The sequence below is a fragment of the Drosophila ananassae genome, chromosome 2L (genome assembly GCF_017639315.1).
Source record: "Drosophila ananassae strain 14024-0371.13 chromosome 2L, ASM1763931v2, whole genome shotgun sequence".
In the NCBI taxonomy this organism is placed as follows: domain Eukaryota; kingdom Metazoa; phylum Arthropoda; class Insecta; order Diptera; family Drosophilidae; genus Drosophila; species Drosophila ananassae.
Genome location: NC_057927.1, coordinates 8,992,835 through 9,018,927, shown reverse-complemented (window position 1 = coordinate 9,018,927; position 26,093 = coordinate 8,992,835). Strand labels below are relative to the sequence as shown.

The 26,093-nt window shown below is 41.2% G+C and overlaps 3 protein-coding genes and 1 long non-coding RNA gene across 4 annotated transcripts; 2 read left to right on the top strand and 2 right to left on the bottom strand.

Moving 5' to 3' along the window:
• Positions 1–232: 232 nt before the first annotated feature.
• On the bottom strand, positions 233–2,727 carry LOC6500848. Its single transcript, XM_044718370.1, has 4 exons — positions 2,645–2,727; positions 2,158–2,442; positions 1,412–1,907; positions 233–1,219 (listed from the first exon to the last, which is right to left on the bottom strand). The coding sequence occupies exons 1-4, from the start codon at positions 2,725–2,727 to the stop codon at positions 704–706; spliced, it is 1,380 nt and encodes a 459-aa protein (XP_044574305.1). The 3' UTR covers positions 233–703.
• A 7,122-nt stretch (positions 2,728–9,849) lies between these two features.
• On the top strand, positions 9,850–11,972 carry LOC26513807. The gene is made up of 4 exons (XR_001409023.3): positions 9,850–9,990; positions 10,050–10,722; positions 10,788–11,418; positions 11,484–11,972. It is a non-coding gene; the product is annotated as an uncharacterized LOC26513807 (long non-coding RNA).
• Positions 11,973–20,745: 8,773 nt separating this feature from the next.
• Positions 20,746–21,740, bottom strand: LOC6500847. The gene is made up of 3 exons (XM_001953992.4): positions 21,169–21,740; positions 21,044–21,109; positions 20,746–20,991 (listed from the first exon to the last, which is right to left on the bottom strand). The coding sequence occupies exons 1-3, from the start codon at positions 21,224–21,226 to the stop codon at positions 20,795–20,797; spliced, it is 321 nt and encodes a 106-aa protein (XP_001954028.2). The 5' UTR covers positions 21,227–21,740; the 3' UTR covers positions 20,746–20,794.
• A 331-nt stretch (positions 21,741–22,071) lies between these two features.
• On the top strand, positions 22,072–22,961 carry LOC6499738 (glycine-rich cell wall structural protein 1.0). Its single transcript, XM_001953991.4, has 2 exons — positions 22,072–22,252; positions 22,581–22,961. Exons 1-2 carry the CDS (start codon positions 22,162–22,164, stop codon positions 22,838–22,840), a joined length of 351 nt encoding a protein of 116 aa, XP_001954027.1. The 5' UTR covers positions 22,072–22,161; the 3' UTR covers positions 22,841–22,961.
• The last annotated feature ends 3,132 nt before the right edge of the window (positions 22,962–26,093 follow it).

Sequence of the window (26,093 nt, the reverse complement as noted above, 5' to 3'; positions counted from 1 at the left end):
GCTATGCCAAGGTAGGATGCAACAGATTTGTATTAGAGAGCAGTCTCCCGGCAGAGTGCAACTTAGTTTCCGGGCCAGGCAATAAAATAAAGTCTTAGCCAAGAGCTCCCAGAAACTGGGGGCACTTTTAATTTGTTGTGCAACAAATTAGCATTTATTTTCATTACGATTCCAACTTGTTCTGGTAGCGTGCTGCTGCTGTTTAGCTCCACAAGCTTGGAGGGGGGGGCTGCCACAAGCAAACCACGATTTTCCATTCATTTTTTGTCAGCTGTTCTACTCGTTGTTTGCTTTTAATTATAAATGCATGTGAGCTAAGCTATATTAACCCTAAATTTTTTTATTTCAATGCTTAAATATGTAATATATGTATAGTACCTATCTAATTTCTAGAGTTTTACTTACTATTTAGTAGAGGTTAAAAATATTTCTATACTGGGGAGAGTGCGATTGATCAGAGAATTTGCATTTAAATTTTTCTAAATTAAATATTAATAATAAAAAGTAGATACTTTAGGTGTTTTAATAAAATGTTGACTAGGGTCTTGCTACAAATGAACCTACTCTAAATAAATCCATCTCAGAGATTAAAGACTTAAACCCGGCTGGTGAAATGGTCAGACCAACCCCACTCGCTCCGAATGGGTTAATGTTACCAATTTCCTCCCCCACTGGTTTAGAAATGTGCGCGGGACTCTTGCATTCAATTAATGCGTGTGCGGGTATAGAAAGCATCACGGCGTCGCGACTGCTGACCATCGTCATCATCCCCATCCGCCCCCACATCCCCATAGCTCCGGTCATCATCGCCACCTTGCCGGCGCTGGGCATTATCCAAGTAAGAGCTCACGCCCGACTGAGCGCCCAACGAAGCTGAAGACCACGGTGCGGATGAGTAGCGCTGCCTGCCAGCATGCGAGCCGTAAGACCAAGGATGCTGCTGCCCCCGCCTTCCCGATCCGTACCCGTACCCGTAGCCGTAACGGGGCGACTCGTTCCCGTCCGGGTAATAGTGGTGCTGATAGTAATCAGACCCGGGTCTGGAGTCCGATTCAAAGTCCGGCCGCGAGGAGTGGTCCACGTGAGTGCGATTAGGGTACGGATACGTATCGGCGGCGGTGTGGGGCGGCGGAGGTGGCCTGCGTTGCCCATAATTATAATCATCGTCCTCAATGTGGGGCCGATAATCGTGGGGATTTGGCTTGGGATTGTGCTGGTGCTGCAGAAACAATAAAACATATTAAAATTAGAAGCAATAAGTGTCAAGAGAATGGAGTATTAAGAATAATTACTTATACAATGCTTATTAAACCATAATACTTCATACTAGATTAAAAATAAACTGTGCCATTTTTCTGTGTGCAACCTATTTTGTTTTGTGTAGTGCTTCGAGAATGTGCTGGTTACTCACCGTTGATCCGCCACTGTACGGCGATTGCAGCACCACAGCGGGAGTGGCAAGGGGCTGGGCCGGCAAGCTGGACGCGGGTGCCGCCACCACGGCCGGCTGCAGCTGCCAAGATGGCTCTGCCACCGACTCCGCCACTGACTCAGCCGTGGCCATGGTGGAGGTCTGTTCGCGTGAGTTCATCTCGGCTAATTTGTTGAAGCGATTGCGACTGCCGCTGGCCGTGAGCACCATTACGGTGGGATTCATGTCCGCCGTGTGATCCTTCAGGCAGTTCTGGAGCATGTTCACAAAGAAGAAGAACGAGAGCAGCGTCAGTGCGTTCATCACAGCGGCACCCGATTTCTTTGACTTCTTCGAGGATTTCGTGGTCATGGGCGGTGGCGGAGGAGCATGATGCGGCGGTGAGTGGTGGTGGGGCGGATATGCGGGCCCACTGCCTGCACTCGGATACGACTGCGACTCCGGCTGCAGCTCGTACTCCACGGAAGGCTCGATGCTATTGGAATTTCAAAGTTGCATTAAGGTTTTCCCTTTTTGGTGTCGGTTTTGGTTTCGGCTTCAGGTTTGACTTTAACTTTTAAGACACTGATGGAGAAAGCTGCTGGGAGTTCTCTCCATGTCTATTTTATTATTTATCAATTAGTCATTTTCAAAACTTTGTATTCAGGGTCTTGCTTAAGGAGAAGGTTTAAATATCCCACCTGGTAGCTTGCAGTCTTTTCTTATTTCTCCCTCTGTATGCTTACCCATAGCCGGAGTGTGCGCTGCCAGTCGACGTTGGAGCGTAGGCTCCGTTGTTGTTGCTGGCCGCCGCCACCAATGCCGGTCGGTGCCCCATCTGGCCCATTGGCCCCAAGTGCGCATACTCAGCCAGCTGGGCCTGGTGGTAATGGCTCGGGTAATAGTGGTTCGGTTGAAAGTGGTGGGGATAGTAATGCATGCGATGCGTTTGACTGCAAGAGAAGGTCGCGGTCTGAGTTGATTGCCGTTCCAACTTCCATTCCACTCCCGACTCCTTTCTAGCCTTTGTCCCACATTAGCCTTGGCTAAGTGCCTGGGGTAGCTGCCTGTTAAGTTGCTTTAATGGCTGCTTATTACAGACACCTTACCCTGGAGTCTTGTAATCAAACAGGAATCAGAAGGAACTCTTCTGGCAAATTGTGTGGGGATGTTGGTTCACAGGAAGACTATCTTTTAACCTAAATGATAAACTATTTTTGTTACCAAACCTACGCATTGTTCACCCCAATGACTCCAAGTAGAGGATGCTGTGTGTGCTGTAGGTCCTGATGACTGGCCACATTTCCGAGAGACATTTTCGGCGCGTTTTCAGTTGGCAATTTAATTGTTAATTGATTTGTGCGAGAGGCGCGCTCTTGTTTATCACTCTAACCGTCAGCTCCGAGGTGGCTGTTTAAGCTGCCATAAACCGATGCCAGCACCGACGACGGCAGCGGAAGCCACAAACGGAGAAGGCGAAGGACCTGTGTGGGGCACAGGACTCTGGCGGTCGGAGGATAGCAGGGCCCAACCGCAAGTGACAATGTCGCTTAGGCAACTGGGCAAAGCCTTTGCCAGACACTTGGCTGGCAGCCGGCTATTAACGCCAGAAATACTAGAGTGATGATACAGGGGAGAGTGGGGGGTCTGGGCCTGGCTGCTGAAGCGGTGACGGGGAGCAGGGGCTGTCATTGTCAGCTGCTAAGTGAGTTTGGCTACAACTACCAACTAGTGACTACTGACTTCTGAATACCGAGCACCTGAACAACGCCCAGCCAACTGGCAACACCTGAGAGCTGGGATGTCTTTTTGGCCATTTCATTGCCAATATCATAAGGTTTATTTTATTTTATTATTATAGTAATTAATATTTCATAATTTTTTATAATTTCAGAAACCAAATTTATACAACGAACAACCTTATCAGTAATGCAACGCTATTGATTTCTTTGACATCAAGTATACATATTTTTTAGCTCTAACTTTTAGCCATTTAAATGATAAAGCTGGTTAAGACTACATTTGGCAACACTGAGAGCGGCAAACTGCCGGCTGACAATTGCCGGCAAAGTGTTTTGTGGCGACATCGGCCAACTGACACACACCTGAATTGGAGCGTTGCAATGTGTTGCACGGCATGTTGTGCATGCGCTGCACATTTTGGCCAGGCCAGAACAATTAGTGCACGACAAAAGCCAGGCCTTCGTCTCCTCGGAATCTTTGCACCCGTGACACCCCCTGGCATCGCCCTGGCACCCCTTTGTCTCCCCAAAATCGCCCAACCTGTCAGTGTTAATGACGCTGCAGTCGCTTGTTTATTGCATTAAGAGCTCTATGGATGCAGCGTTATGCATCAGAAATTGTCATAATTGTGCCACGTCTGGCCCTGACTTTGCCACAGACTGTGTCGCCTCCGCTATCGCTATCTCTTCCCCTCGCTCTTCCCCTTCCCCGCCAGTGTCTCTGTGTCTGCGCAGCCAAATGGAGCTCGGTTCTTGCGGTCGGTTCCCAACTGCGGTTAGGGGTATCCTGGCACGGGCTCTCAAAAAGGACATCTCTCGGGGTGGATTGCAAGATTTATGACTGGAGCTAATAGTTTTCATTGCCAGAAAATGTTTTTTTATATTGGATGAGGCATGCCAGAGGCATATAGGTTTTTGCATTTAATTTAAAAGATTTTCCATTTCATAAATATTGGAAAACATATTTTAAATAAATCTTAGAGAAAGTGGTTATGGTACTGGTTTGGTTTATAAATATTGAAATACCGTATAAACTTGAAATATTTATGGACTTATTTTACTATCCTATGGGTACCAGGATATCCTTTTATTGACCTAACCAATAGGTACTAGCCATTTCGAATGGCTTTTCCAAAAAATACTCTGCCCTGTGTCTTTGCGAAAAGCGGAAACATTAGACTGCAATAACAAATATTTAACATTTCCGCAGTGCTAGCAACTCGAAAAAAAACAAAAAGAACAACATTAGACACATTCCCCCAATCAAAAGCATATAATAAATTGTCAAATGCTGCTGCACTGCAACTTTTCCACACATTTCGGCTTTGTAACGCTTTGATTTGTCGATTTCGTCCCCATCCATCCCTATCTCCTTTGGCGCTCCAGGATGTTGAAAAAACTATGAGACTTTTGCTGATGCTAAAAAAAAGAAGACAAAAGCAAAACAAGAAAGGAAAAATAAATTCGGGAGGTATCGAATCCCACATACCCTTTCCAGATATCAGATATAGGATAGACACAGTAGTTTCTTATAAGAACTGCCACGTCGGATGCGTGTAAGTTATTTAAGAATATGTTTATAAACATTATAGTTTTTTACAATTTTAGAGGAAGTTAAAACACCCTCTGCGAGGATATAATAATAACCTAAAAATCAAATGCTTTGAGGGGTTGAAAATTTGAGACCATTTGGAAAAAACCCGCAGCTTTTGGGGAGGGCGTTGGTGTTTTTAGTTAGCCTTTGTTGCTGGCGCCATTGTCAACATATTTCAGGACTTGTCCAAAAACGAGACACAGAGTCAATAATAAGCTGCCTCGAACATATTGTGCCACTACCAAGATTTTTACAAGACTTTATGGCCATCGAAATTGGTCAGCGGGCGGCCAAGGAATTTAATGACTGGAAAATGAGGCATTTAAGCCAAGTGCCAACCAAAGTTTTTCTCCGAGGCGAACGTGCCTGGCAAGTGCCAGATATTTATGGGTCTGCATCTGTATCTCCAACTCGGTCCGCAGTCTGTATCTGTATCTGCGTATCTGTCTCTGGTTAAACGATGTGTTCGCAGTTCGCAGGACAATTGCTGGAAGGGGTGGTAGCTGGGGGAAGTCGAGGCGGAGGCATACATTAATTGCCGTGATTAACACGTAGGCGCATTAAATTATACAAAATAAAGGGGATAAAATAATAGCCTCTTTTTCAATACTCTTTTGAAACAATTGTACAAAATATTTAAAGATTAAGATATAGATTAACGATAAGAGTAGCCACAAAAAGGTTTATGAAGTACAAAGTTGAACAAATCATAATCTATAATTTACTTCAATCCTAATTAGGACAGCCACCTCAAGTAAGGATATCGAACGAAGGCCTACACTTTGCTACATCAACTAACTCATGTGGGGGCGGGAAATGCAACGCATTCTTCGAATGTCCTGTCGGCGTGGGTGCATAAATCATGTTGGGTACATTAGGTCCTGGGAAGGCCTGAGCTGCGGGGCGTTAGACAAACTTTTTGGGGAATGAAAAACAAATGCGAAAGAAAAACAAAAACTCGTTAGACTGGCAGAGTGGTAGGATGGCAGAACGCCAGGACGAAGACGTGCCCGGACTAGGACTCAGACTCAGACTCGGACTTGGACTAAGACTAGTGGCAGGACTACACAGTGTCAAGTGTAAAGAAGAACTACTAATCAGCAGTTAATTCTTATCTTTAATTAAGTGCACGTTCCACCCCCTTTTTGGAACAGAGTCCTTGGCCTGGCCAAGGAGCTGGCCAGCCACGCTTTATGGCAGGACTCTGAAGGAGTCCTGGGAGTCTGGGCCGAACTTTTTGCCCAACACTTTTGTTTGCCCTCACTTTTTGGCATTGTCCTCAACCGGGCGCCTTTGTCCTTTGACCGTCTCTGGTCTGGTCTGGTCAATTTAATGAAATAATCTAGGCAAACACTCCTGAAAATTAAGCAGTTTTTTCGGGCCAGCCTTCCTTCCGCTCTCAAATTAAAAATGTAATGCGTTAGCCTTTGTTTTGTTGCCTTGCCGAATAATTAAATGTGCGAAAAAAGGAGAGATTGTTGCAGCAACATTAACCCGACATCCGGCTGGCCAATTAAAAAGGCCACGCAACAATGGCCAAGGCGCTCATGCATGGCTTATCCTTAGACGTTGTACGCTAACCCTTGCCGTTCCTAAGATGCTAGCGAAAATCCGCGATAAACTTCGGTAGCTATCCGGGGCAGATATCCGGGGGAGTCCATAAGTCATTACCCCCATTGAAAGAGGCACGGCGAGGTATTTCCCTCAGGTAAGAACACCAGAAACCAGCTTTCGGCTCTCAAGTTGTTTGACAAACAATACACAACATGGCTGTGAGGGGGGGCTTTTTGTTGCTTCTTTTTTTGGCCCAAAAGGACGAAAAGGGGGCGAGTGCCGCACTCGAGCGTGCCCGTCACATTTTTGCGCTTTTACATGGACCAGCCCCAGTCCCGAGCATTCCCAGCCCATGCACCAGAACTCCACAAAACGTGGCATCATCAGATACATGAAAAACATTTTTTCACCAGTAAAAAGCTGCACTAAAAATAAAATAAAAGATATTTTATTGAAGTGGCAAGTGGCGTGAGGCGCGAGGCGAGTGAAAGGGAAGCGCCTGGCACCCCTCGCAGATTAATTATGCATCGCTAAAATGCTAAGCCAGGTAGCTCCGAAACCAAAGCACCGTGGCATCGCAGTGGCCCAAAGGCAAATGCCAGCGAAAGTGCTCGTGGAGGCGGGGGCATATACGTAAAAGCCAAGTACAAGCCACAACAAAATTAAAATCAAAATAAAATCACAAAAAATCCTTTTGGGCAAATAGAGCTGGGATGTGGAATGACTCTTACGATCCTTGAAGTCGAGCATGAACCAGGGATATATCCTGTTTTTTGTTTCAATTTAATAAGGTTTTCATACAAATTACAATATAAAATAAATGTTATTGGTAATTGCGGAATTGATTAATCAAATAATGGACTTTCAAAGGTCATGTTCAGATGGCAGCTCCCAAAAAACGAAGCTTCCGTGCTTCAGAATTCGCCGATGGCACCTCAAATCAAAAAGGCCTGTCACAGACAGACCCACAAATCATCATGCCTCTTCAGGCATCCACACACGCCCACAGTCACCCACAAAATTATTCGCATAAATAAAAAACGGACAAAAAATTAAAATTAAAATAAAAATTAAAAGCTACAGCTACAGCTGAAAATCAAGCAGCAAACGTCAAAGCCAAAAGCGCGAAGCTGTCGGAGCTGTCGGAGCTGTTGGAGCTGTCGTCGTGTCACTGCACCCGTATTTCAGGTGAGGACTCCCCACCCACTCACCTACCCATCCAGGACCCACCCCATACACACACACACACACATATGCAGAGGAGGTGTTTCGAGTCAAGCGGCGCACACACACATATGCCCACTAGAGACACACACACAGTCGCGCAGGTGGATGGATGGATGGAATATCCTGGAGAAGCAACGACAACGACATCGTAGTACCCACTTGAAGCGCTTTTAACAAAAATTCTTTTAATTTTTACTCTTCTTTTTTTGGCAACACCAGTGGCAGCGGAAGAGGGACAGCCAGAGTGAGTGAGTATATAAAAAATAAAGTATGCTACAATGAGGCGAATCGAGGAATACCCTGAAAATTAATTAAATCCAGGTGGGTCTTGGATATCAGATAATGGATTAGAAACACTTTTCAGTAGTTGCTTGTTTTAGTCCCTACTTTAAAAGTACTTATGCGTTACTTATAGTATAGAAAGAATCCTGAGAAAGGAAGATGACAGCAACTAACTAGGATATATCCTATATCTTGATATAGGAAACAGATATTCGATTTATCGAGTCACCTTCGGGTAGGGAAATGTGAGGACCTGCCCATATGCTGGCTGCAGTTTCTTAGCCCTGAATTTGGCCCGGCTTTAATCTGAGAATCTGTGAATCTGGTCTGGCTTTTGGCACCCGAACCCGTGTGTTTCCCCCCCTGGCTCGCACTTGGCAAAATGGAATCCTCCCAGGCAAGAAGATGAAGAAGAACGGCGACAACGGTGCATTGTTGATGAACAAGCAGCACGCTAACAAGTCGCCCCCTCAGATCCCCTCAGACCCCACAGGCTCCCTCGGTCCACCTCCCCGCCAAACCAGAGCCTCTGAGTGCACCTTTTTAGCACTGGCGTTGGTACGTGGGCGCTTACATTGTTGTTTGTCCTTCTGCAATGGTTCTTGTTGTTGTACATACACATGCCACGCCCCTTGCCCAGTGCCGCCCCTCCCGCTGGTAGGGACCGCTTAGAGAGACGGTGGAAAATTATGATGCCTGCGTTTGTTCCTTGTTCTGCCGCGCTCATTTTAATTTCCACTTTTTTTTGCCACTCGTTTTTTGGCCTTCGAAAATTACAATAAAAAAAAACTGAGAGCGAAAATGAAAAAAGAGGAGCAGATTAAACAGTTAGAGAAAAATAGGAAAATTCAAGTGCATTTTTCACTTCACTTTACGGTGCATTCACATTTCCGTTGCATTGCATTCGAAAAAAACAAGCTTGGAAACAAAACACAGTTTGGGGCAAAAACCAAAAACGAGGCTGCGGATTTTTCGCAATTTGTCGTTTTCGTTTTAATGGTGGAAAGGGGGGCTGGCTGGAGGAAGCACGACTGAGCAGGTATCCATGATGGCCCTTTGTTGGGCCCCCTCCATAAAAACCCCAATCCCCGAATTCCTGATTCGCAGGACCCTATCTCAACCCTTCGACGGCGGCAGGCATACCCTTTTTCGAAGACCTTTAAGGTATTCCTGTAGCCATGCAATTTTTTGTCATTGTCATCGTTTTGTAACTGCAGTCTGTCGGGGGGCTGGGCCGAGTGGGGGGCTTCAGAGTGTTGAAGGGTTAAAGTTGAGGCTGCAAGGAGCAGTCGGGGTACGGGCGGCCAGGGTTAAGGGGCAGTTGTGCAAGAGTTGCACTTTTCACCGCTGCACTCTACGACTGGCTCTTGTGTTGTGTTAAATTTTTTACAAAATTTGCATACAAAGTGCATTCGCCCGTTTTTTGCTCTGCCTTTTTTTGACCATTTTTTTATTTTAATTTCTTAATTAGTTGCTTTTGTGGTCGCCGGGAGGCTGGGCAGTTATTTTAAGAGTGTGGGCGAAAGTCAAACCGTACGCATTTAAGGGTTGAAATTGAAAAACCCATTGGACTCCAGCTGTCAGTATCCTGAGCTTTAATTAGACAAATTGAAATGGCATTAGGCTTTTGATCTCCGATGACCCCCCACCCTGCCACCAGAAGTCTTTGCCGCCAAACCGAAAACTATTTAAAATCTAATTTGCATTCCCGGCAAACAAATGCATAGGAAATTTCCTGGGCTCTGGGGCTTGGGCTTAGAGCTTCTGCATAATCACAAAAATTTGTCATAAAACTTTCGACAGACGCCAAAGTTTTTGGCTGCACAAAGTCAAAGACATCGCCATCTTTCTCGATGGCTTAAATTGTATTTTTTCTTATTTGTTATTTTTTTTTCACCGAAAAGCATTTTCCCTTTCGTCACATAATTAATTTTAATTTTAAACTATGTTATTCTCAACCGATAATTAGCTTCGCGTTTAGCTTCAGTTATGGCTTATCCAAACTTTATTATTTTCCGATTCTGTATCGAGGCAATCATTATAAAACAAGATTCACTTGCGTAGACTATATAACCCCCTTCAAAGAAAAATATTTCCAGTCACAAACATGCATTCCTGGGCTGTATTGTTCGCTTTGATCAGTTATTCATACACTGCATGTTCACTTGTAATGTCTCCTTGTAAGTAACTTATTTTAGAATATTATGTTAACCAAATAGTGCAACACCATTTATGTTAGGTAATGAGTTGCAATTCGATACAGTTGGCGAGTGCATTCCAGAGTCAAGTCCTTGCAATGGAACAGTCATGCCGTCTTGGTATAAATGCGAAAGCGAGGATCTAAAATGTTGTTTCCGAGACAAATTTTAAATGCGACAACAACGATTTTCAATATTGCTCATTTTCTGAAGTAGAAAGAGAACTCTACCCCGAATGGTTATAGTGGGTATTGTAAAAACTGTAGCTGCACAATTAGCCCTCACAAATTTTTCCAAAATAAATAATGTAAGAATATATATAAAGAATAAAAATAATGTCATTGTTTTCGACGTTTTGAATTTGTTTACTTTTACTGAGAATATTCGAGCTTTGAGAAACTGGGATTAGATTATTCCTGACAAGGAACAACCTGAAGCGACCCAAATATTTCGGAGTTTTTGACTCAGGTCTTTCTCGATATTTTTTAATTGCGTAATTCCCACCAATAATTAGCTTCGCGTTTAGCTTCAGCTATAGCTTATATAAGCTCCATAATTTTCGATTCTGTATCGAATCATTTTAGATTCACTTGCGCTGACTATATAAGACCCTGCAAAGAAAAATATTTCCACCCACAAACATGCATTCCTGGGCTGTGTTGTTCTTTTTGATAAGTTTTTCATACTCCGTTCGTTCAAGCATAGTTCCTTTATGTAAGTATTTAATTTTTATTTGAAAATGTAATGTAAACTACATAGCTGAACATAATTACTGTTAGGTGAGCATAGGAGAGACTGGTTGGCCCATTGCGTTCCAAAATCAAAGCCATGCAAATTCAACAAATATTCATTCTTACGTTGCGGAAATGATCCAACCGATTCACTACAATGTTGCTCATCTGCGTGGGTGGCCTTTGAACCTGATGATTTAGATAATAAATGATATAACAAACTATTATTTGGGACGTTTTGAATTAGTTTACTAATATTAGTAGAATATTACAGCTGTGAGGAACTGAGATCCGTGCTTAATGCGAGGCCTTTCCCGTTAGGTGGAAACCATATTCCTGACAAGGAACAACCTGAAGCGACACAAATATTTTGGAGTTTTTGACTGAGCCAAGTCCAAGATCTTTCTCAATAGTTCTCTTCATCACATAATAGACTTCGAGTCAATTTTTTAATTACGTAATTCCCAACCAATAATTAGCTTCGCGTTTAGCTTCAGCTATACCTTATATAAGCTCCATAATTTTCGATTCTGTATCGAATCGTTTTAGATTCACTTGCGTTCACTATATAAGACCCTGCAAAGAAAAATATTTTCAGCCACAAACATGCTTTCCTGGGCTGTGTTGTTCTTTTTGATAAGTTTTTCATACTCCGTTCGTTCAAACATGGTTTCTTTATGTAAGTATTTAATTTTTATTTGAAAATATAATGGAAACTAGATAGCTTAACATAATTACTGTTAGGTGAGCATAGGAGTGACTTAAGCGCCGAATGCGTTCCAAAATCAACGCCATGCAAATTCTACGAATATTCATTCTTACGTTGCGGAAATGATTCACTACAATGTTGCTCATCTGCGTGGGTGGAAATTGAACCTCCTGAGTTTGGGTAGAATTTGCCATCTTCCGGATGACTCAAATGGTTTATTTCCAACCATTTTTTTTCTTTGAGAAGGACCCTCGAAGAAAAATCAAAATGTCTACAGTCATCCCCATGGAAGACACATCTTCCCTTCATCATTTTATATACCTCAAGATTACATTTTTGAACAGCTCTAAACAGATAATTCCAACCGAATGTCGGTTTCATCTCGATTTCTTCATCGACGCGCATTTTTAATAGATAAGTACCAAAAGAATACAAATGGTGCACCTCGTTAATTCTAAAGGCTACAATAATTTTCAGGGAAGGACTAATTCGGGTTTAAGAATAAAAGATTTTCTTTAATGCCACATGGACTTTGTATAATGTGACTGATATAGCTACGATATACAGTCCCTTTAACAAAATTATTTATTATTTTGCAGGTGTAGCAGATTGAATTCAGCTAAAATTTTCTATAAAACTAATTTTAATTTCACCGGCGGTTACCAGGTGCAGACCGGCAGGGAGTTCAATGACTGGCCTGGCACCTTGCACTTCCTGATTTCTGCCGGCAGCCTTTGGGACAACTTCCAGCCGATGGGGCTGGAATATTTTAGCCAGGATGTGCCACTGGGGGCTGGAATTACGGGGCGAAATTGAAATTAATCAGCGACCAGCATCAATCTGTGTCACTGGGCAAAAGGAAAGCGAAACCCGAATGCACGAAGGCCTCAACATGCAAAATGCAAAATTCATAATGCAAGTGACAGTGGCCGATGTTTATCACAAGTGTGAAAAGCGAAATTCTCAGCACTTGGCAAACAGACTTAGAGCCTCTGAAATGAGCCGATCTTATCTATGTAATTGCTTTCGCTCCAAGACATGGCTAAAAATCTTCCGACTTTAAGGAAATGACCCAAATTAGGCCAGAAATGGAAAAGTTTTCGCATTACCATGGGCCATTACTATTTTGTCACCGCTGACAAAATCTTTTTTGCTTTCTTCCACGCAGCTGAAAATTTCAAGAAATCGTCTTTTTTAGGAGTCACGTAGCTGCAACTGCCATGCTTTCAGGTACCTCAGATATAGCCAAAGCCGAAGCCATATATGCAGCATATGCACACAGTAGGAATGGGCGACATCTTATCTATATCTGCAAACAGATAGAGGACATTGTATATCTGCCACAGCTGGAAGTGATGCCAAAACTGGCTTAAGAGTAGTATGAATAATATGTTACATTGAAGAAAAAGTCTTCTATTAGATACCCTCTCTACTGACTAGTCCTTTTCCCTATGGAGAGTTATGATAAAATGAGGGATAAAAAGCTATTATAATGATATTATAGTTTCTACTGCTGAATAGCCATCACTGTGCCTCACACCTATGAACATACTCATACCCAGACTCACAGCCAACACACACACATTTTTCACTGACAGTCAACAGACAAACATGCCAAGATGTTGAATTTGTACTTCCGCTTCTTCCTCTTTCTTTTCTCAGTTTTCCCATTCCCCTCGCCATCGCCATCGCCATCGCCGTCGCCGTCGTCCTTCCTATCCTTTTCCCTTCCTGCCATCCTCTGCCCTGAGGCTCGAAAATCAGTTTTTCTGTTGTTGCTGATTTGTCGCACGACTGGCATTCCTGATTATGCTGCATTTCACATTGCAGCATGAAAAAATCATTTTCGCATAAAATAAAAAACGGCAGCGGGCAAAAAATATTTCAAACAAACATTGAAGTGGCATTAATTATGCGTAAATGAGCTTAATGCATCAATTAATCAAATCAAAGGCGGCCGCGACCAATGGGCAAATGCATTTGCCGTCCGCAGAGCTGCAGGCTCATTCGAAACCTGGCCCAGGATTCAGGATTCAGGGCTCAGGATTCGAGACTCGGGGCCCAGCACCTCGTTATCCCCGGTTCTTTGTCGTGTCACACAAAAGCGCGAACTCGCGGAAAAACCCACCAACTCTATTAGCTCAACACGGGTCACGTCCTGAGTCCTGGCTGGTTTGTGGGAAGGGCAACCACAACAGCTCATGGTCAAGCTTAGGCCTATAAGAATGCACATATGTGAAGGCTTTTATTAGCTCCGATTTTGAAACAATTCTATTCATAAATTTTGTTTTAATTTTTAACAACTATTAACTAACTTTGATGCAGCTTTAAATAAAAGTTGTATGGTAATTTGTATAATTATGAAAAGTAAACCATAACATGAATAGTGCTAATGAATGAGTAGTTCTTGTTTTATATATTCTGAACAAGTTTTTAGACCCAAAGATACATGTCTGACATACCTAGACTTAACATGAAAAGATATAGAATATGAACAATTTCTAATTGTCCTATAATAGGAAAAGCTTCGAGTTTCGCATCAACCACACATTTTCAAGCACACTAAAAAGCTTTTTCTAAAGTCATAGCTTTTCCAAGGGCGAGTGGTAAGATTATCAGATAAAAGCTAAATTATACTCGATAAATTGCATTCGATATTTTGGCGCCCCTTTACTATCGTTCTTAAATTAATTTCAAACGTTTATTTTATGCAATACAGCTCAAAAGCATTTTAAAATATCACAGAGATCTAAAAGAGTGAAAGACATTTGGAAGAGACTTTATCATAACATTTAAAAATAAATCTTTTAATGTTGTACTTAGTAATTAATAATAATTTTGTCAAATCACTACTATCTAAAGGTTTTCTTTATCCTTGTCAGAAGTTTTTTGTATAATTCATAAAAACCGAAAAAAACCAACCCAGATTACAGTTTTTGATCCATTACTCTCAGCAATGACGCATCTGGGTTGCCCATCAAAAAGGCAGCGACCTGTCAGAATGTTGGGCATATCATTCACGGAGTTTGCCCGCTGAGTGGAATCTGCCAGAACTTGAACTTGTCTTGAATATGCTTAACACCAAATATACGCTGGAACTTGCACAAAACAAACTTACCCACGACCTATGGTAATGGCATAAGTATGTGTGCAGAAGTAATTAATATGCACAACGGGGCCTTCATCTATATAGTTGCGGTGTTCGATGCCCATTCAACCTTCACATAAGCCCGCAACTGACATATTCAGATGTTCACCATCCGTAAAGTATCTGCAATAATGTCTGAACTTAAAGTAGGTGCTCCAGTCCATAAAGAGGCTTTAACTTTTCGTGGCTATCATCCGTCGATTTGCCAATTATCTTTATGGCGTCTGACTATCCAGACTATATTCCTTTCCCCATGCTAAGTACAACTGAGGTCAATGAAATAGCACTGAATATATTCTAATTGGTCGGGTCTTAATGAATTGAATTGTTTTATTTGCAGCTTTATTATTTCGGCCCCTTCTGTATTTATCCGGAATGTTACCTGCCGGCTCCAAGCTCCTGGCTCCAGGACAACAACAACATAGCAACAACTTACGTACCGGCTCAGCGCAGAAAAGTATGCTTGACATTAAGGCTGCCAAAAAGTGAGTAAGTATGCGTGTTTTCGCGCTTCTTGAGGGTGCTTCTGTGGTGATTTTGTAAAACTGTTGGGCCTGTCTGCGTTGTCTGGAGAATTTTTGGGTTAAATACGCTTGATTAAAGAGTTATTTATTAACCGCCACTTTTAACCCAAGGAGAATTAATATATTTTAATGTAAATGATCATTTGAGAAATTTAATCATTCACTGAAATAATCAAAATATTATCGCAGAAATCGAGTTCAAAGCTTCAATATTTTATTCATATCTCAGCCTCCGTGCTGTATTCTACCAGCTTAATTTATTGGGTTAATTGACACAACATTGAAATAAAATCCTGTTAAAGGTTTCCTTTTCATTTCGATGTGAAAATTTAATGAATCCATTTATATACCCACACATGCACATGCCGTGGGTGCTATTGCCGCTGACAAAGTGATTGCATAAATTATGTTTCTTATTGCCCCAAAGAATGCAATTACTGCAAACCATTGTCGTATTTAATAACTGCCAGTGGGATGACAGGCTTTAAGCTTCAGCTGCTCTCGGCGAGAATTGTAATTAGTTTTCGCGGGAAAACACAGCTTGATTTCCTTCCTGTTTGCTGAAAAAAACCTGACTCTAAAGTTTTACTTTGAAGTGCTGCAATTACTAGCTGGGGAATTATATTAGACAACCTGCGCGGATTCCACCTGATTTCTCGCAAATCTGACTTTGATATTCAGGCGCCGTCACGTGGCGGCAACAGGCAAACATCACTAACGACGACAGGAAGTCCTCAGGAATGGGAACTGGCACCGGCCGTGGAAAAAAAGGAAAGCAGGCAGGGGACATGTCATTTTCTATTATACTAATGCTATTAATATCACACCAGGAGGCCGTCGTAATAGCTGCCTGGGCCGGATGTCCTTCAAGCACAGCTCTCTATGTTAAATATATTGAATTATGCTGCGGGGAGACCCAATAAACATATGCAAACAGCACTGAAAGTCTGCTTGTTTTATTGTTGTAAAAAGTTTTTAATATATCAGAATTGCCGGGCCGACTTCTTGGCCATAAACAAAGTGGCTGCGGGTCGGGGACAACATAAAACTCATGGGCCGAGTCATATATCTGATGGTGCCCGGGCACTTTTATGTCCCACATGGCTGCAGTTAACCCCAAGACCTAGAAGTGTATGGAGTGCCTAGGATCCCTTCGATGCGGAGGGAATTCCCTTTGCTTCCATCGTGTTTCACAACCAGCGCAATTATACGATTGGCCAAGAGGGTGTCCCTGATGCCTTTAAGTCCTCATAGCTTTCAGAGCGGTTCAATTAAAGACCTATGCCTTTAAGTTTATATTCTAGTTTATTTATTAAATCCAACATTTTTATGGCAATTATTTCCCAGTTTCACCATAAATTTAAATTGATACTTTAAAATTAAAACCTTTAAAAATATACCGTAATGCATGTCATAAAAAAAAACCAATTACCTCACTTTGAAGTTACCACCTCTGGACTTTCACCATTTATTATTTAAGAATTTAATTATAGGAAGCTCTTGGTGGCATTTTAATTACCTTGCTTGTTTTTTCATACCCACCTCATCATGCATTCAATTCCAATCAGTTGCATTATTAAATAACATAATTAGCTAAATATAAAAATACTTTATTGTTGACCCCACTCAGACCTCGAAAAAGGAAAGCACCTGTCAAAAGCAATTCGCTTTCATGGTCGCCCACACAAAAAATACAGAGCACATAAAGCAAACCACGTGCAGACGGAGGTTATAGTTAGATTTACAGGTGACCCGAGTGAGGGGCCATAGAAAGTGACATTTAAGCGCATTGACAGCGTTTGGCAAGCATTCGAACCACCATTTCCAAAAAGAAACCGCATTCAGGGAGTAATCCTCGGCGGAAAGAGGATATTTATTGGATGTGTGCCGGTACAATTTGTTGCATGAAGGCCTTACAGTCGGCTTTAAGTCCATCTGGTTGTAGTTAAATAATATTTTGGTATGGAGTAGCTCGAATTTTATATTGTCCGAGATTAATTTTCAAGTCAAGAGTCCTGTCCATATGGCAACCGCCTTTCATTGAAGATTATTTTGGCCCCGACTGTCTTCATAATTGGATTAAAGAACTGGGCATAATAATCAGCAGTGCTGGCAAGTAAGCCTATTAATTAATAAATCCCATCAACTCGAACATATTTAATATGCACATCTAGAAAGCCGAAAAGCTCATAACGAAGACAAAGACACTTAAAGAAAAGACACGGCCAATTACCTGTAATTAAAGAATTTTATTATTATTATTCATTTGAAGTTGTATGAATTAATGTTCCAAATGTCGGATGTCGCCGAAACAATGCATCATAACTCGCTTCTAATTTAAAAGCCATCCACAAATGGCATGCCACAAAGCGCTTTTCATTAGAGAATTGCGTATACGCCAGCGTGTCCACTTACATTATTGGGAAACCAGAGGCAGAAGCAATAGCTGGGCCAAAACGAATACGAGCAGCATCAGCTGCAGCTTCCAACTGTATTCAACCGAGAAATGGACAAATTGAAGGCAATTCCGGTTGCCAAAAGAAAAGCAACAGCTGAAAATGTTCCCAACCACGCCAAGTTTTGACACCGCAAAGGTCAAAGTCAGAAATGGTTGCATACATTTAGGCAACATGGCTAGCTGAAAATGGAAATGAAAATGGGAAAACTATGCATGCTCGCTACTCCACAAAGGGGAGTGCATTTTCCCCACAAAATACGAGTTTGTGGAACTCGAGTGAGAATATAATGAAGATGGATGAAATGACAAGGATTCAATGCCGGCTCTGTCTGCCAAATTGTCCGACTATATATAAAGGTTCCTTGGGCCTGTTACAATTCTGGATTTTAAAGCTCGAACAGCTGTCAGTAAGAAACCCAAAGAGAAGCCAGTGGTAATGTATGTAATGTAAATATTTACCCCTTAATTTGTTGATTCTCCGGCCGCTTGTTGAAATGTTAATTGGCAGTAAGGAATAAGGAGTAGACTCGGAATTAATTTAAAGAATCAAAAACAGTTAAGAAGCGAACATTTTTAATTCAGTTTGCTTGAATAGATTCTTTTGTGCAAAAATTGGTTTATTATTTCTTTTCTTTGTTGCATAAAGCGCAATTAATTTATTCTTCTGCACTTTTGGGGGAAGGCAACAAAGTCATTGGCCTTCTTTAAAAGGCCTCAACCTGTTGTGTGCATAAATATTTTTAAAAGAACTTGAAAGCAACAAAGTTCGTCTTGAAAGTTTCTGAAAAAAATTACCTGTCGCCAGGGGTTTTCTTTCGTTTTTTGTTGCTGGAAGTTTTTCTTTGTTCGCCGCAGGACTTTAGTTGCGGATTACTGTTGATGTCATCTTAAGGTTTTGCCATTTTTAAACTTACTGGAGGCCATTTTTGAACGTACTATTATCTGTGACAAATTAAATGCCACTCAATATGGAAACAGAAAGTCAAGTTTAAAGTTTTTCTATTTCTATTAAAGCCTGAGGCATGATAATCAAAGAAACACAATGGAATCATTTACGTCATACAAATAGAAAATAGAAATGTGCAAAATTCAGGAATCTGTAATAAAATTTATTTTTAATATATTGTATTTCTTTCCCCGCCCCTTAGGGGTCTCGGCTCCAGCTCTCAAGAGATTTAAAAGCAATACTGTAATTCAAGGAATTCTCGAATATTGGTTTGGGTTGCCTGGAATACCGAGCTTTGATTTTCCCATTTAATTACACTGAAACACTTAATTACACAAACTCACTGAAAACCGATGCCAAAGGCCACAAATATGTGCCGTACAATTCAATGGATCCCAAAAAAACCACCAAGCCCCGTGTTTAAATCCAGGGAAAACGTCCTGAGTAATCTACTCGATAATGGCATGCTGGTAATTTGAATTAAATTTATTTATTAATGTCTCCTGGCGCCAGCGAGGACAAACAAAAAATCCAAAGGAAAATAAAATCGAGGGGTAGTCCTGACCGAGAAATAATAATTTAAACATGCTATGTAAATTTGCTCTGAGGCCGGGAGAGCCCTTCAAATAAAGCTCAACCAGTGGCAGCTGTATGATTTCAGGCAGCACGTGATAGCATTACCAAAGGCTCTTAGCCCAACTCAACCCAATACACAGAATCACACACACAAAGCTGAATCAATGTTGGCTTTTCGGTGAAGCACTTGAGCCCAACAAAATGGAAAGAAAAGTCTGCAAAAGTTGAAATTTATTTGAAAATCCAGCAAAGAAAGGCAACTATTGTTGTCGACCCACCTTTCACCTGGGCACCCAAAAATCTCTCCTAATTCCGCACAAATTAGGCACAAAAGAACAGAAATTGACCTGAAATCAAATATACGTCGACATAAATCTATTTTCCAGCAGATTCCAATCCCGACACAAGGACCTTGGTTGCTAGGCAAATATTCTGGTCCATTTGGGTTTGAGGTGAGGAGGGCGAAAAATTGTGTGTTCCGTAATAAAATTTACGATTTAAATGCATTTTTCAGATTAACTTTTACTGTGATTACAGAGGTGCTTGAGCGGCTCATCATTTTCTATGATTTTGGCTCTTGAAATTTAAATCCTTCAGCTTTTCCTGCTCGAACTCTGGCGCAGAATTCCAACTCTTAAATTCGTTTTAACAAATTGAATTTTCTTTAGATGCCAGAAATATAAATCTAATTTTAGAGAATATTTTGAGCAGCCAGCTTAAAAGTGTGGCAAGTAGCTTGGAAAGTAAGGAGGGAAAAGTTTTTTTTTTTTGAAACTGTGGAGCGTGGCTTACAATCTGTGCTTTCATTGTTTACTACGCGAACGTAAATATTTAGGCTTTTGCAGCCATTACGCATACGCCATGTTGCACGCGCAACTTAAGCTTGCTTGTCTGGGTAGAAAGTGCATTAAAAACCCGAACGTAATGCATATCGATTCGCGTATATTGCATCGATGCTTACACACTGTTGACTTTCACAAGAAAACATGCTCGAACGGTGTATACGGCGGAAGACCTATGACCTGTGACACAAAACCGAGCGTTCCACGAAATAAGTGCTGTTTACTCAATTGGCCGCATCTGTAACGGAAATGTCTGTATTTTCCAGCCTCCGTTTTTTTCAATTTAGACAGATTGAATTTTGCTCGCATCAATGGAATGTTTTTCAAAATGTGACGCTTTTGTTGTCACTTTAATGCGCAATTACAGGGAATGGCGGGGGAGGAAGTCAATGTTGGAAAACAGACAGCTTTAACGACATTTGAAATATTGGCATAATGTTTTATGGTCTCCACATACATCTCTTCCTGCTAAACAAGAAGCACACGTTCTTTTGGATTTTTGGAAACAGTTTCTTGGTTGGAAATTTTAACTCACTTTTACTAAATAGTAGTATTTTCATTTTTGCCAGTGTACTGCCTATCCCCAATGTAAAACGTTCCTTTTTCCAAGGATTCCCCAACGACTGATGCTTTCTGCACTCAAAACCATCACAATCATTGCATCCAATTTGAACAGGGGGCGGGGTAAGCGATTGTCAATGCTTTTAGCTAAATGAATTGATGTCGCACATCTGGCCAAGAATATATCAAATATATTCACATACATACATAAGTTTGATTGATCAAGGAAGGAAAAGGGAGTGTTGAGTTTATAAAACAGGCTTCTCAGACTTTAATATGGCGGCATTATACTCAAATATCCACATTGCAATGCTCACACCGCCCATTGACAATGGTGTTTCCCCCACGACGGTAGATGGTGCCACGTCCCCCGCCATATCCTTCGCCTCCTCCTCGTGATATGACGACGTTTCCATTACTATTTGGCGAAGAGAAGCTGCGGTACTCCTGGCCATCCAAGTAGACTGGGTCTCCGTGAGGATTGGGACCTGTTTTCGTTTAAATTAAATAACATTCGGCATAACTACAGACTCAACTTACAAGTCAGACACACTCCATTGACCACCACGGTACTGGGTTGGGGATTTGGATTCGGATTCGGAAGGCCTGCATTCATAGAAACTGTCAGTCAGGGGCAGTGAAAATAAAGTGATTGAACCGCTTACCGCTAATCAGAGCCGGAATTAGGGCCATAGAAAAAAGCACACACGTCAGGCACTGCATATTGAATATAATATACTGACCAAGCCAGACTCTCACGCCGTTTATATAGGCCGGCTTATAGATCGATGCCAATCAAATCAATTTGCATAAGTCTGAGCGCTCTGGGCAGCGCGCTGCTTTCAATTCGCAAAAATAAAAATAGTATTGATTTTGTTTTGTATTCGGAAGATTTCCCCCACTAACACTGTCTACACAAGGGCTTTTCCCGTGGCAGCTTCGGCGTAATTGATTTCCTTGAACTTGTCCAAGAAACAATTTATGATAGTCACGCCCAAAAAACGCAGTTTGCAATTATTGCCAAGATGTTTTGAACATGAATGGCAAGTGCGATTCCAGAGAAGCTTCCAATCGATCCATCTGTCGGAGAAAACGGGTTCCAGACCCCCGAAGTCGTGAGCTAGAACGTAAAACGTATGGCAGCGATTGACAGTTAAAAAATGGCTTTACGAGACAAAACAAAGCTAAACTTCTCCAAAAATAATGACATGTTTTTTTGACAATTTTTAAGTATGCCACAAATGAACAACAAATAAAAATTATTGCAGCTGTAAACTAGTATTACTCATAGCATATACACTTTTAAGAACTATTTCATTTTGTATAACAGTGTTGTTATCCCCAAAATTATAATTATTAAATGCATAGATTATTTTGGATTTTTAATAAGAACCAGATTAAAGTTCGCTCCATTTTAAACCACCTTAATGAAGAGCATCTATCAACCGCAATGACCTAATCTCGGCGAGATTATAATTGTTTTTGTGGGCATTTCCCTGCCCAGATGATACTTACGTAGCGGCTAGTCTATACTGCAAAAAGTTCTCTTCAGAGATAAGGTTCGGATCGACATAGAATGGGGGATCGGTGAGTGCATCGTATATAAGTGACTATACCGCGTTGTACCTGGTCCAGACCAGTTCGAGTTCATCATCGACATGAGACACTACGCGACATTTGCGATTCTCGCCCTCTCCGCCCTGGCGCTGGCCGAGGCGGCTGTTTACATAGGTGGCGGATGCTACGATTGTAAGTAGAGGGGAACTCAGTGGACTTTGAGGACCTGCAGGGATGATTTTTAGAAATTTCAAACAATGCATGGCAAAGACAGGTCTTGCCGCAGGCCATCTCTGCTGACTCAATATTGACTTAACTAAAATCGAGAGAAAAGTTCAATATTTGCTTCCTACATCCGCTTTTAGTTTGTCCGTCTATAGGAGTAACTAAAACACTTTTAATTACTATATATTTAGGGGTGAAATAGTCATCCATCTCCCCTATTCATCCAACATCATTAAGGAAAAATTTCCCGCCATCTAGTGACCGCATAACACTCTAATTCAAATGCTACTTACAGGTAATCCGCCTGGAGGCCAGGGTCCTGGAGTCTACACAGGAGTCAACGGTGGAGGCGGGGGTGGCAACTATTACGGAGGAGGCGTCCCACGTGGAGGTGGCGGTGGACGAGGAGGCGGCGGTGGTGGGCGTCCAGTCTACACAGGCAACTTCGGACCTGGATACAGTAATGGAGGTGGACGCAACGTAGGCACATCGTACGGAGGAGGCGGTGGTTATGATAACGATGATCGTGACTTTACGCAGGTTATAAGTGGATAAGTAAACAGTCTGTAAACTTTTGCGACTCTTTAGTCCGCAAATGAGCAAGGTCTGCTGATGTTAGGTTTTGTGTTTATGTAGAATAAAATAAAAATAAATGGCTTCTGCACGTGTTCAAAAATATACTTGTGCTAAGCAACAGGAAAAAAAAAGTTGTATCTTTATGTGCTTGATAAGTTTTATTTATTGAAATCAAGGTCGAGCCTGACGTTAAAGGATTGTTGACTTCTAGTATTTATGTAATTACATAAGTACTTAAGTAATATTCCCTAGTAGTACCTAGTATTGAACAAAAATCTTACCACTTTGCCTGTTGGAGTACAATAATAAATTTTTAATTAACGGATTAACCAGTTCATGTGCTCATTAAACAAATTATCGTGGCTTGAGTGTTAATAGTTTAATTGGATTAGCCAGCATTTATAATGAAGAGAAAATGGAATTCATATCGATCTAAAAAGCTGTCATATCCGTCTCTGAATATTTTACATTTTAAATCAACATTAAATAACTCTATAAGTCTGTTACATTGAATTTTAATAATAAAATCCCTTCAATAAAAGTCAAAGAGTAAAGTTCTTGAAACTTAAAAGAGCCTTTCCATTCACACCACTACACTCGAAACTCGTTGCAAAATTGTTGGCTTTAATAAAAACCCAGAAGTGCACTTTAAGAGCTTTGGGGGCCTGGCCTCTGGTTTTTCGGGTTATGAACAGAAATGGTAATTTTATAGCAGGTCCGAAATTATTTTTTGATTTGATTGCCCGGAGTCATAAATTTGTAGAGCCGAATGCTCTTTGAGTTGGGGGCTGCGAGTATTATTACTTTTACGGGCCAGTCTCTGTGTATGTGAATTCCGCCCAAAGGACTGCCTCCAGTATTTGGATTTTTGATTTATTGTACGTTTGCTTACCGTTTGCATATTTTAGCAATAGATTCTTAAAAATAGACCCCAATGTAAAAATACTTGGGTTCAACTCAAACCAAACTGTCTTCTGATGAACGACAAGCTCCCTATTAATTCCCTTTTTGAGAAATGGAAACTTGCTGCTGCATAAATTAAGAGTCCGAATATTGCTTAAATTATATAGTTTTTCGGGCAAGGACTTGGGGTCATGGCAACTCGTGGCATTTTCACCGAGTGGAAATAATTGATAAGCGCTTCAAAGTTTCCGCCCCTGTACTTATCAGTCTTAATTACTCGGCTCGCCCCTTGTTAAAAATGCAACGCATCAAATTTCCCCAAAAGCCGAGGCCAAGAGCCGCCGACGGAATTCTCCGTCCGTTGCCACTTAATTGATTCAATTAAAAGTTCGATTTGTGTACAAGGGTTTTCTGGTGAGCTTAGCCGAACTTAACGACCCGGAATCGATTTTTCAGGCATTATTAAATTTCATTTCATCATGCAGTTGGTAAAGGCTTATTCTTGTTTTAATCCTTGTTGATTTGCGGAAAGTAAACGTAGGCGTTCTTGTTTTTGCGAAAGACTGAAAAAGACCAAAGCTATTTTTATTTATCTTTGCACTGCCTGCATTTTTGGGATTTGAGTTCTCATTTCTTTGTTTTAGATAAACCCATTAGTGTGGAGTCTAAAATAAGCCCTTTTCATACTCCTACACAAAAATGTGTAGCTTCCCTATCTATGAATGCACTTGACAGTTTCTTTACAACATTGAAAAAATCACAAAGGAAGCTATTAACAAGTGATTCAATTTACAAAGGCTTCATCGGACACTCTTCACTTGTGTTAATTTTTTACCTTTTCGCTGACTCTTTTCCAGCTAATAAGAACCACTTTTCTCCTACGCCCCCATTTCTTTCAGCCATCACAGCTTCCCAGAGTATCAACTCTGATGAAAAGTGGCAGGTCCCAGGACTAATAACATATCAGAACAAAGTGCAGTTTCTGACAGAGCCATTAGCGTTCAATTTCCATGTAGCAGGTAAAACCAAAGCACCGCACAAAATTAATATAGACCAGCGATAGCGGGAAGTTAGTCCTTTAAACGGGTGAGCCTTTTATTTTATATTGGAAACTTTACCATGGAAACTTAAGTAGAAAGAAACTGTCTCCCAACACAGATTCTGGCTATTATCGATAATATTCGCGCTTGTGTTCCAAATAAGCTAAATTTTTAGTTCAAAGTTACTCAAAGATGTTAAATTGACCAGATCGATTGGGGCATCGACCAGGCGCTGTTTCAATGTAAGAGTTGCATTCAAAGACCTCACCTTGACGAAGAAAAAAACGGACTAAAAAGGACTTGACTTTTGAGGGCAAAAAAGCATTGAAAGCGCAACCTGAGAGTACACGGACAGGGCAGAAAACTTGCTAAAAAACTGAATTTGGGCTTGGAGTGGCCACAAATTTTTTTTAAATAGCCATAGCTTGGAAGCCATAATAGGTGAAAACAGTTTCGGTTTGAAGGGCACCACAGGCATATGCGTAACGCGGCTTCTATCAGAAAAGTTTTATGTATCCAAACAATACTTACAAAAAAAATATTAGCCAACTGATATTAAACAGTTACAAATTGGTTCTAAAAGTTAGCTGGTTAGCTACTCGAACAACGTGATGTTTTATGAGTGATGTTTTTCCAACGAGAGTCTGAATTTGTTTATTGTTTTAACCAAAATAAAAATATCACAGCCACCAAAAACTCAACGGATTATAACAACTGCACAAAAAAAGGGTCGCGAAAGTTTCTCTGAAATTATTAGCTGATAGCCACTCGGTCAACAGTGCGTATGAGTTATTTTTCAAAGTGGAGGTATGAGTAGTTTTGTATTTATTTTAATTGAACCAAAATAAAATTTTCATGGGCATTACCATAGATTCAACAGCTGATGCTGACAAAGTAAAAAGGGCTGCAAAAGTTTCTCTCAAAACTAAAAAACAACATAAAATTGAACGGTGGCAGCAACTGCAAAACTTTGGAAATTGCTGGCGGCATCTGGCTTACATTATTTATGAAAATGCTTTATCTGGAATGAAAAGTATCCACTGCAGTATTCAGTACCAAGAATAATGATGTTCGCGTCGGATTCATTATTATTCGTGCATAGGAACGCTCTGAACCGCAGTTGCACGCCGCTTAAAAGTATGCTACGCAATTCCGGGATCACAAAATATATTCCATTTCACAGAGTTTGCCTTGTGGCAAAGTTTTTACCAAATCGAAGTCGATATTAAGTTGCTGTGGTAGAACTAGTACAACAAATAGACAATAACAATGGAAACAAACTGTACCCT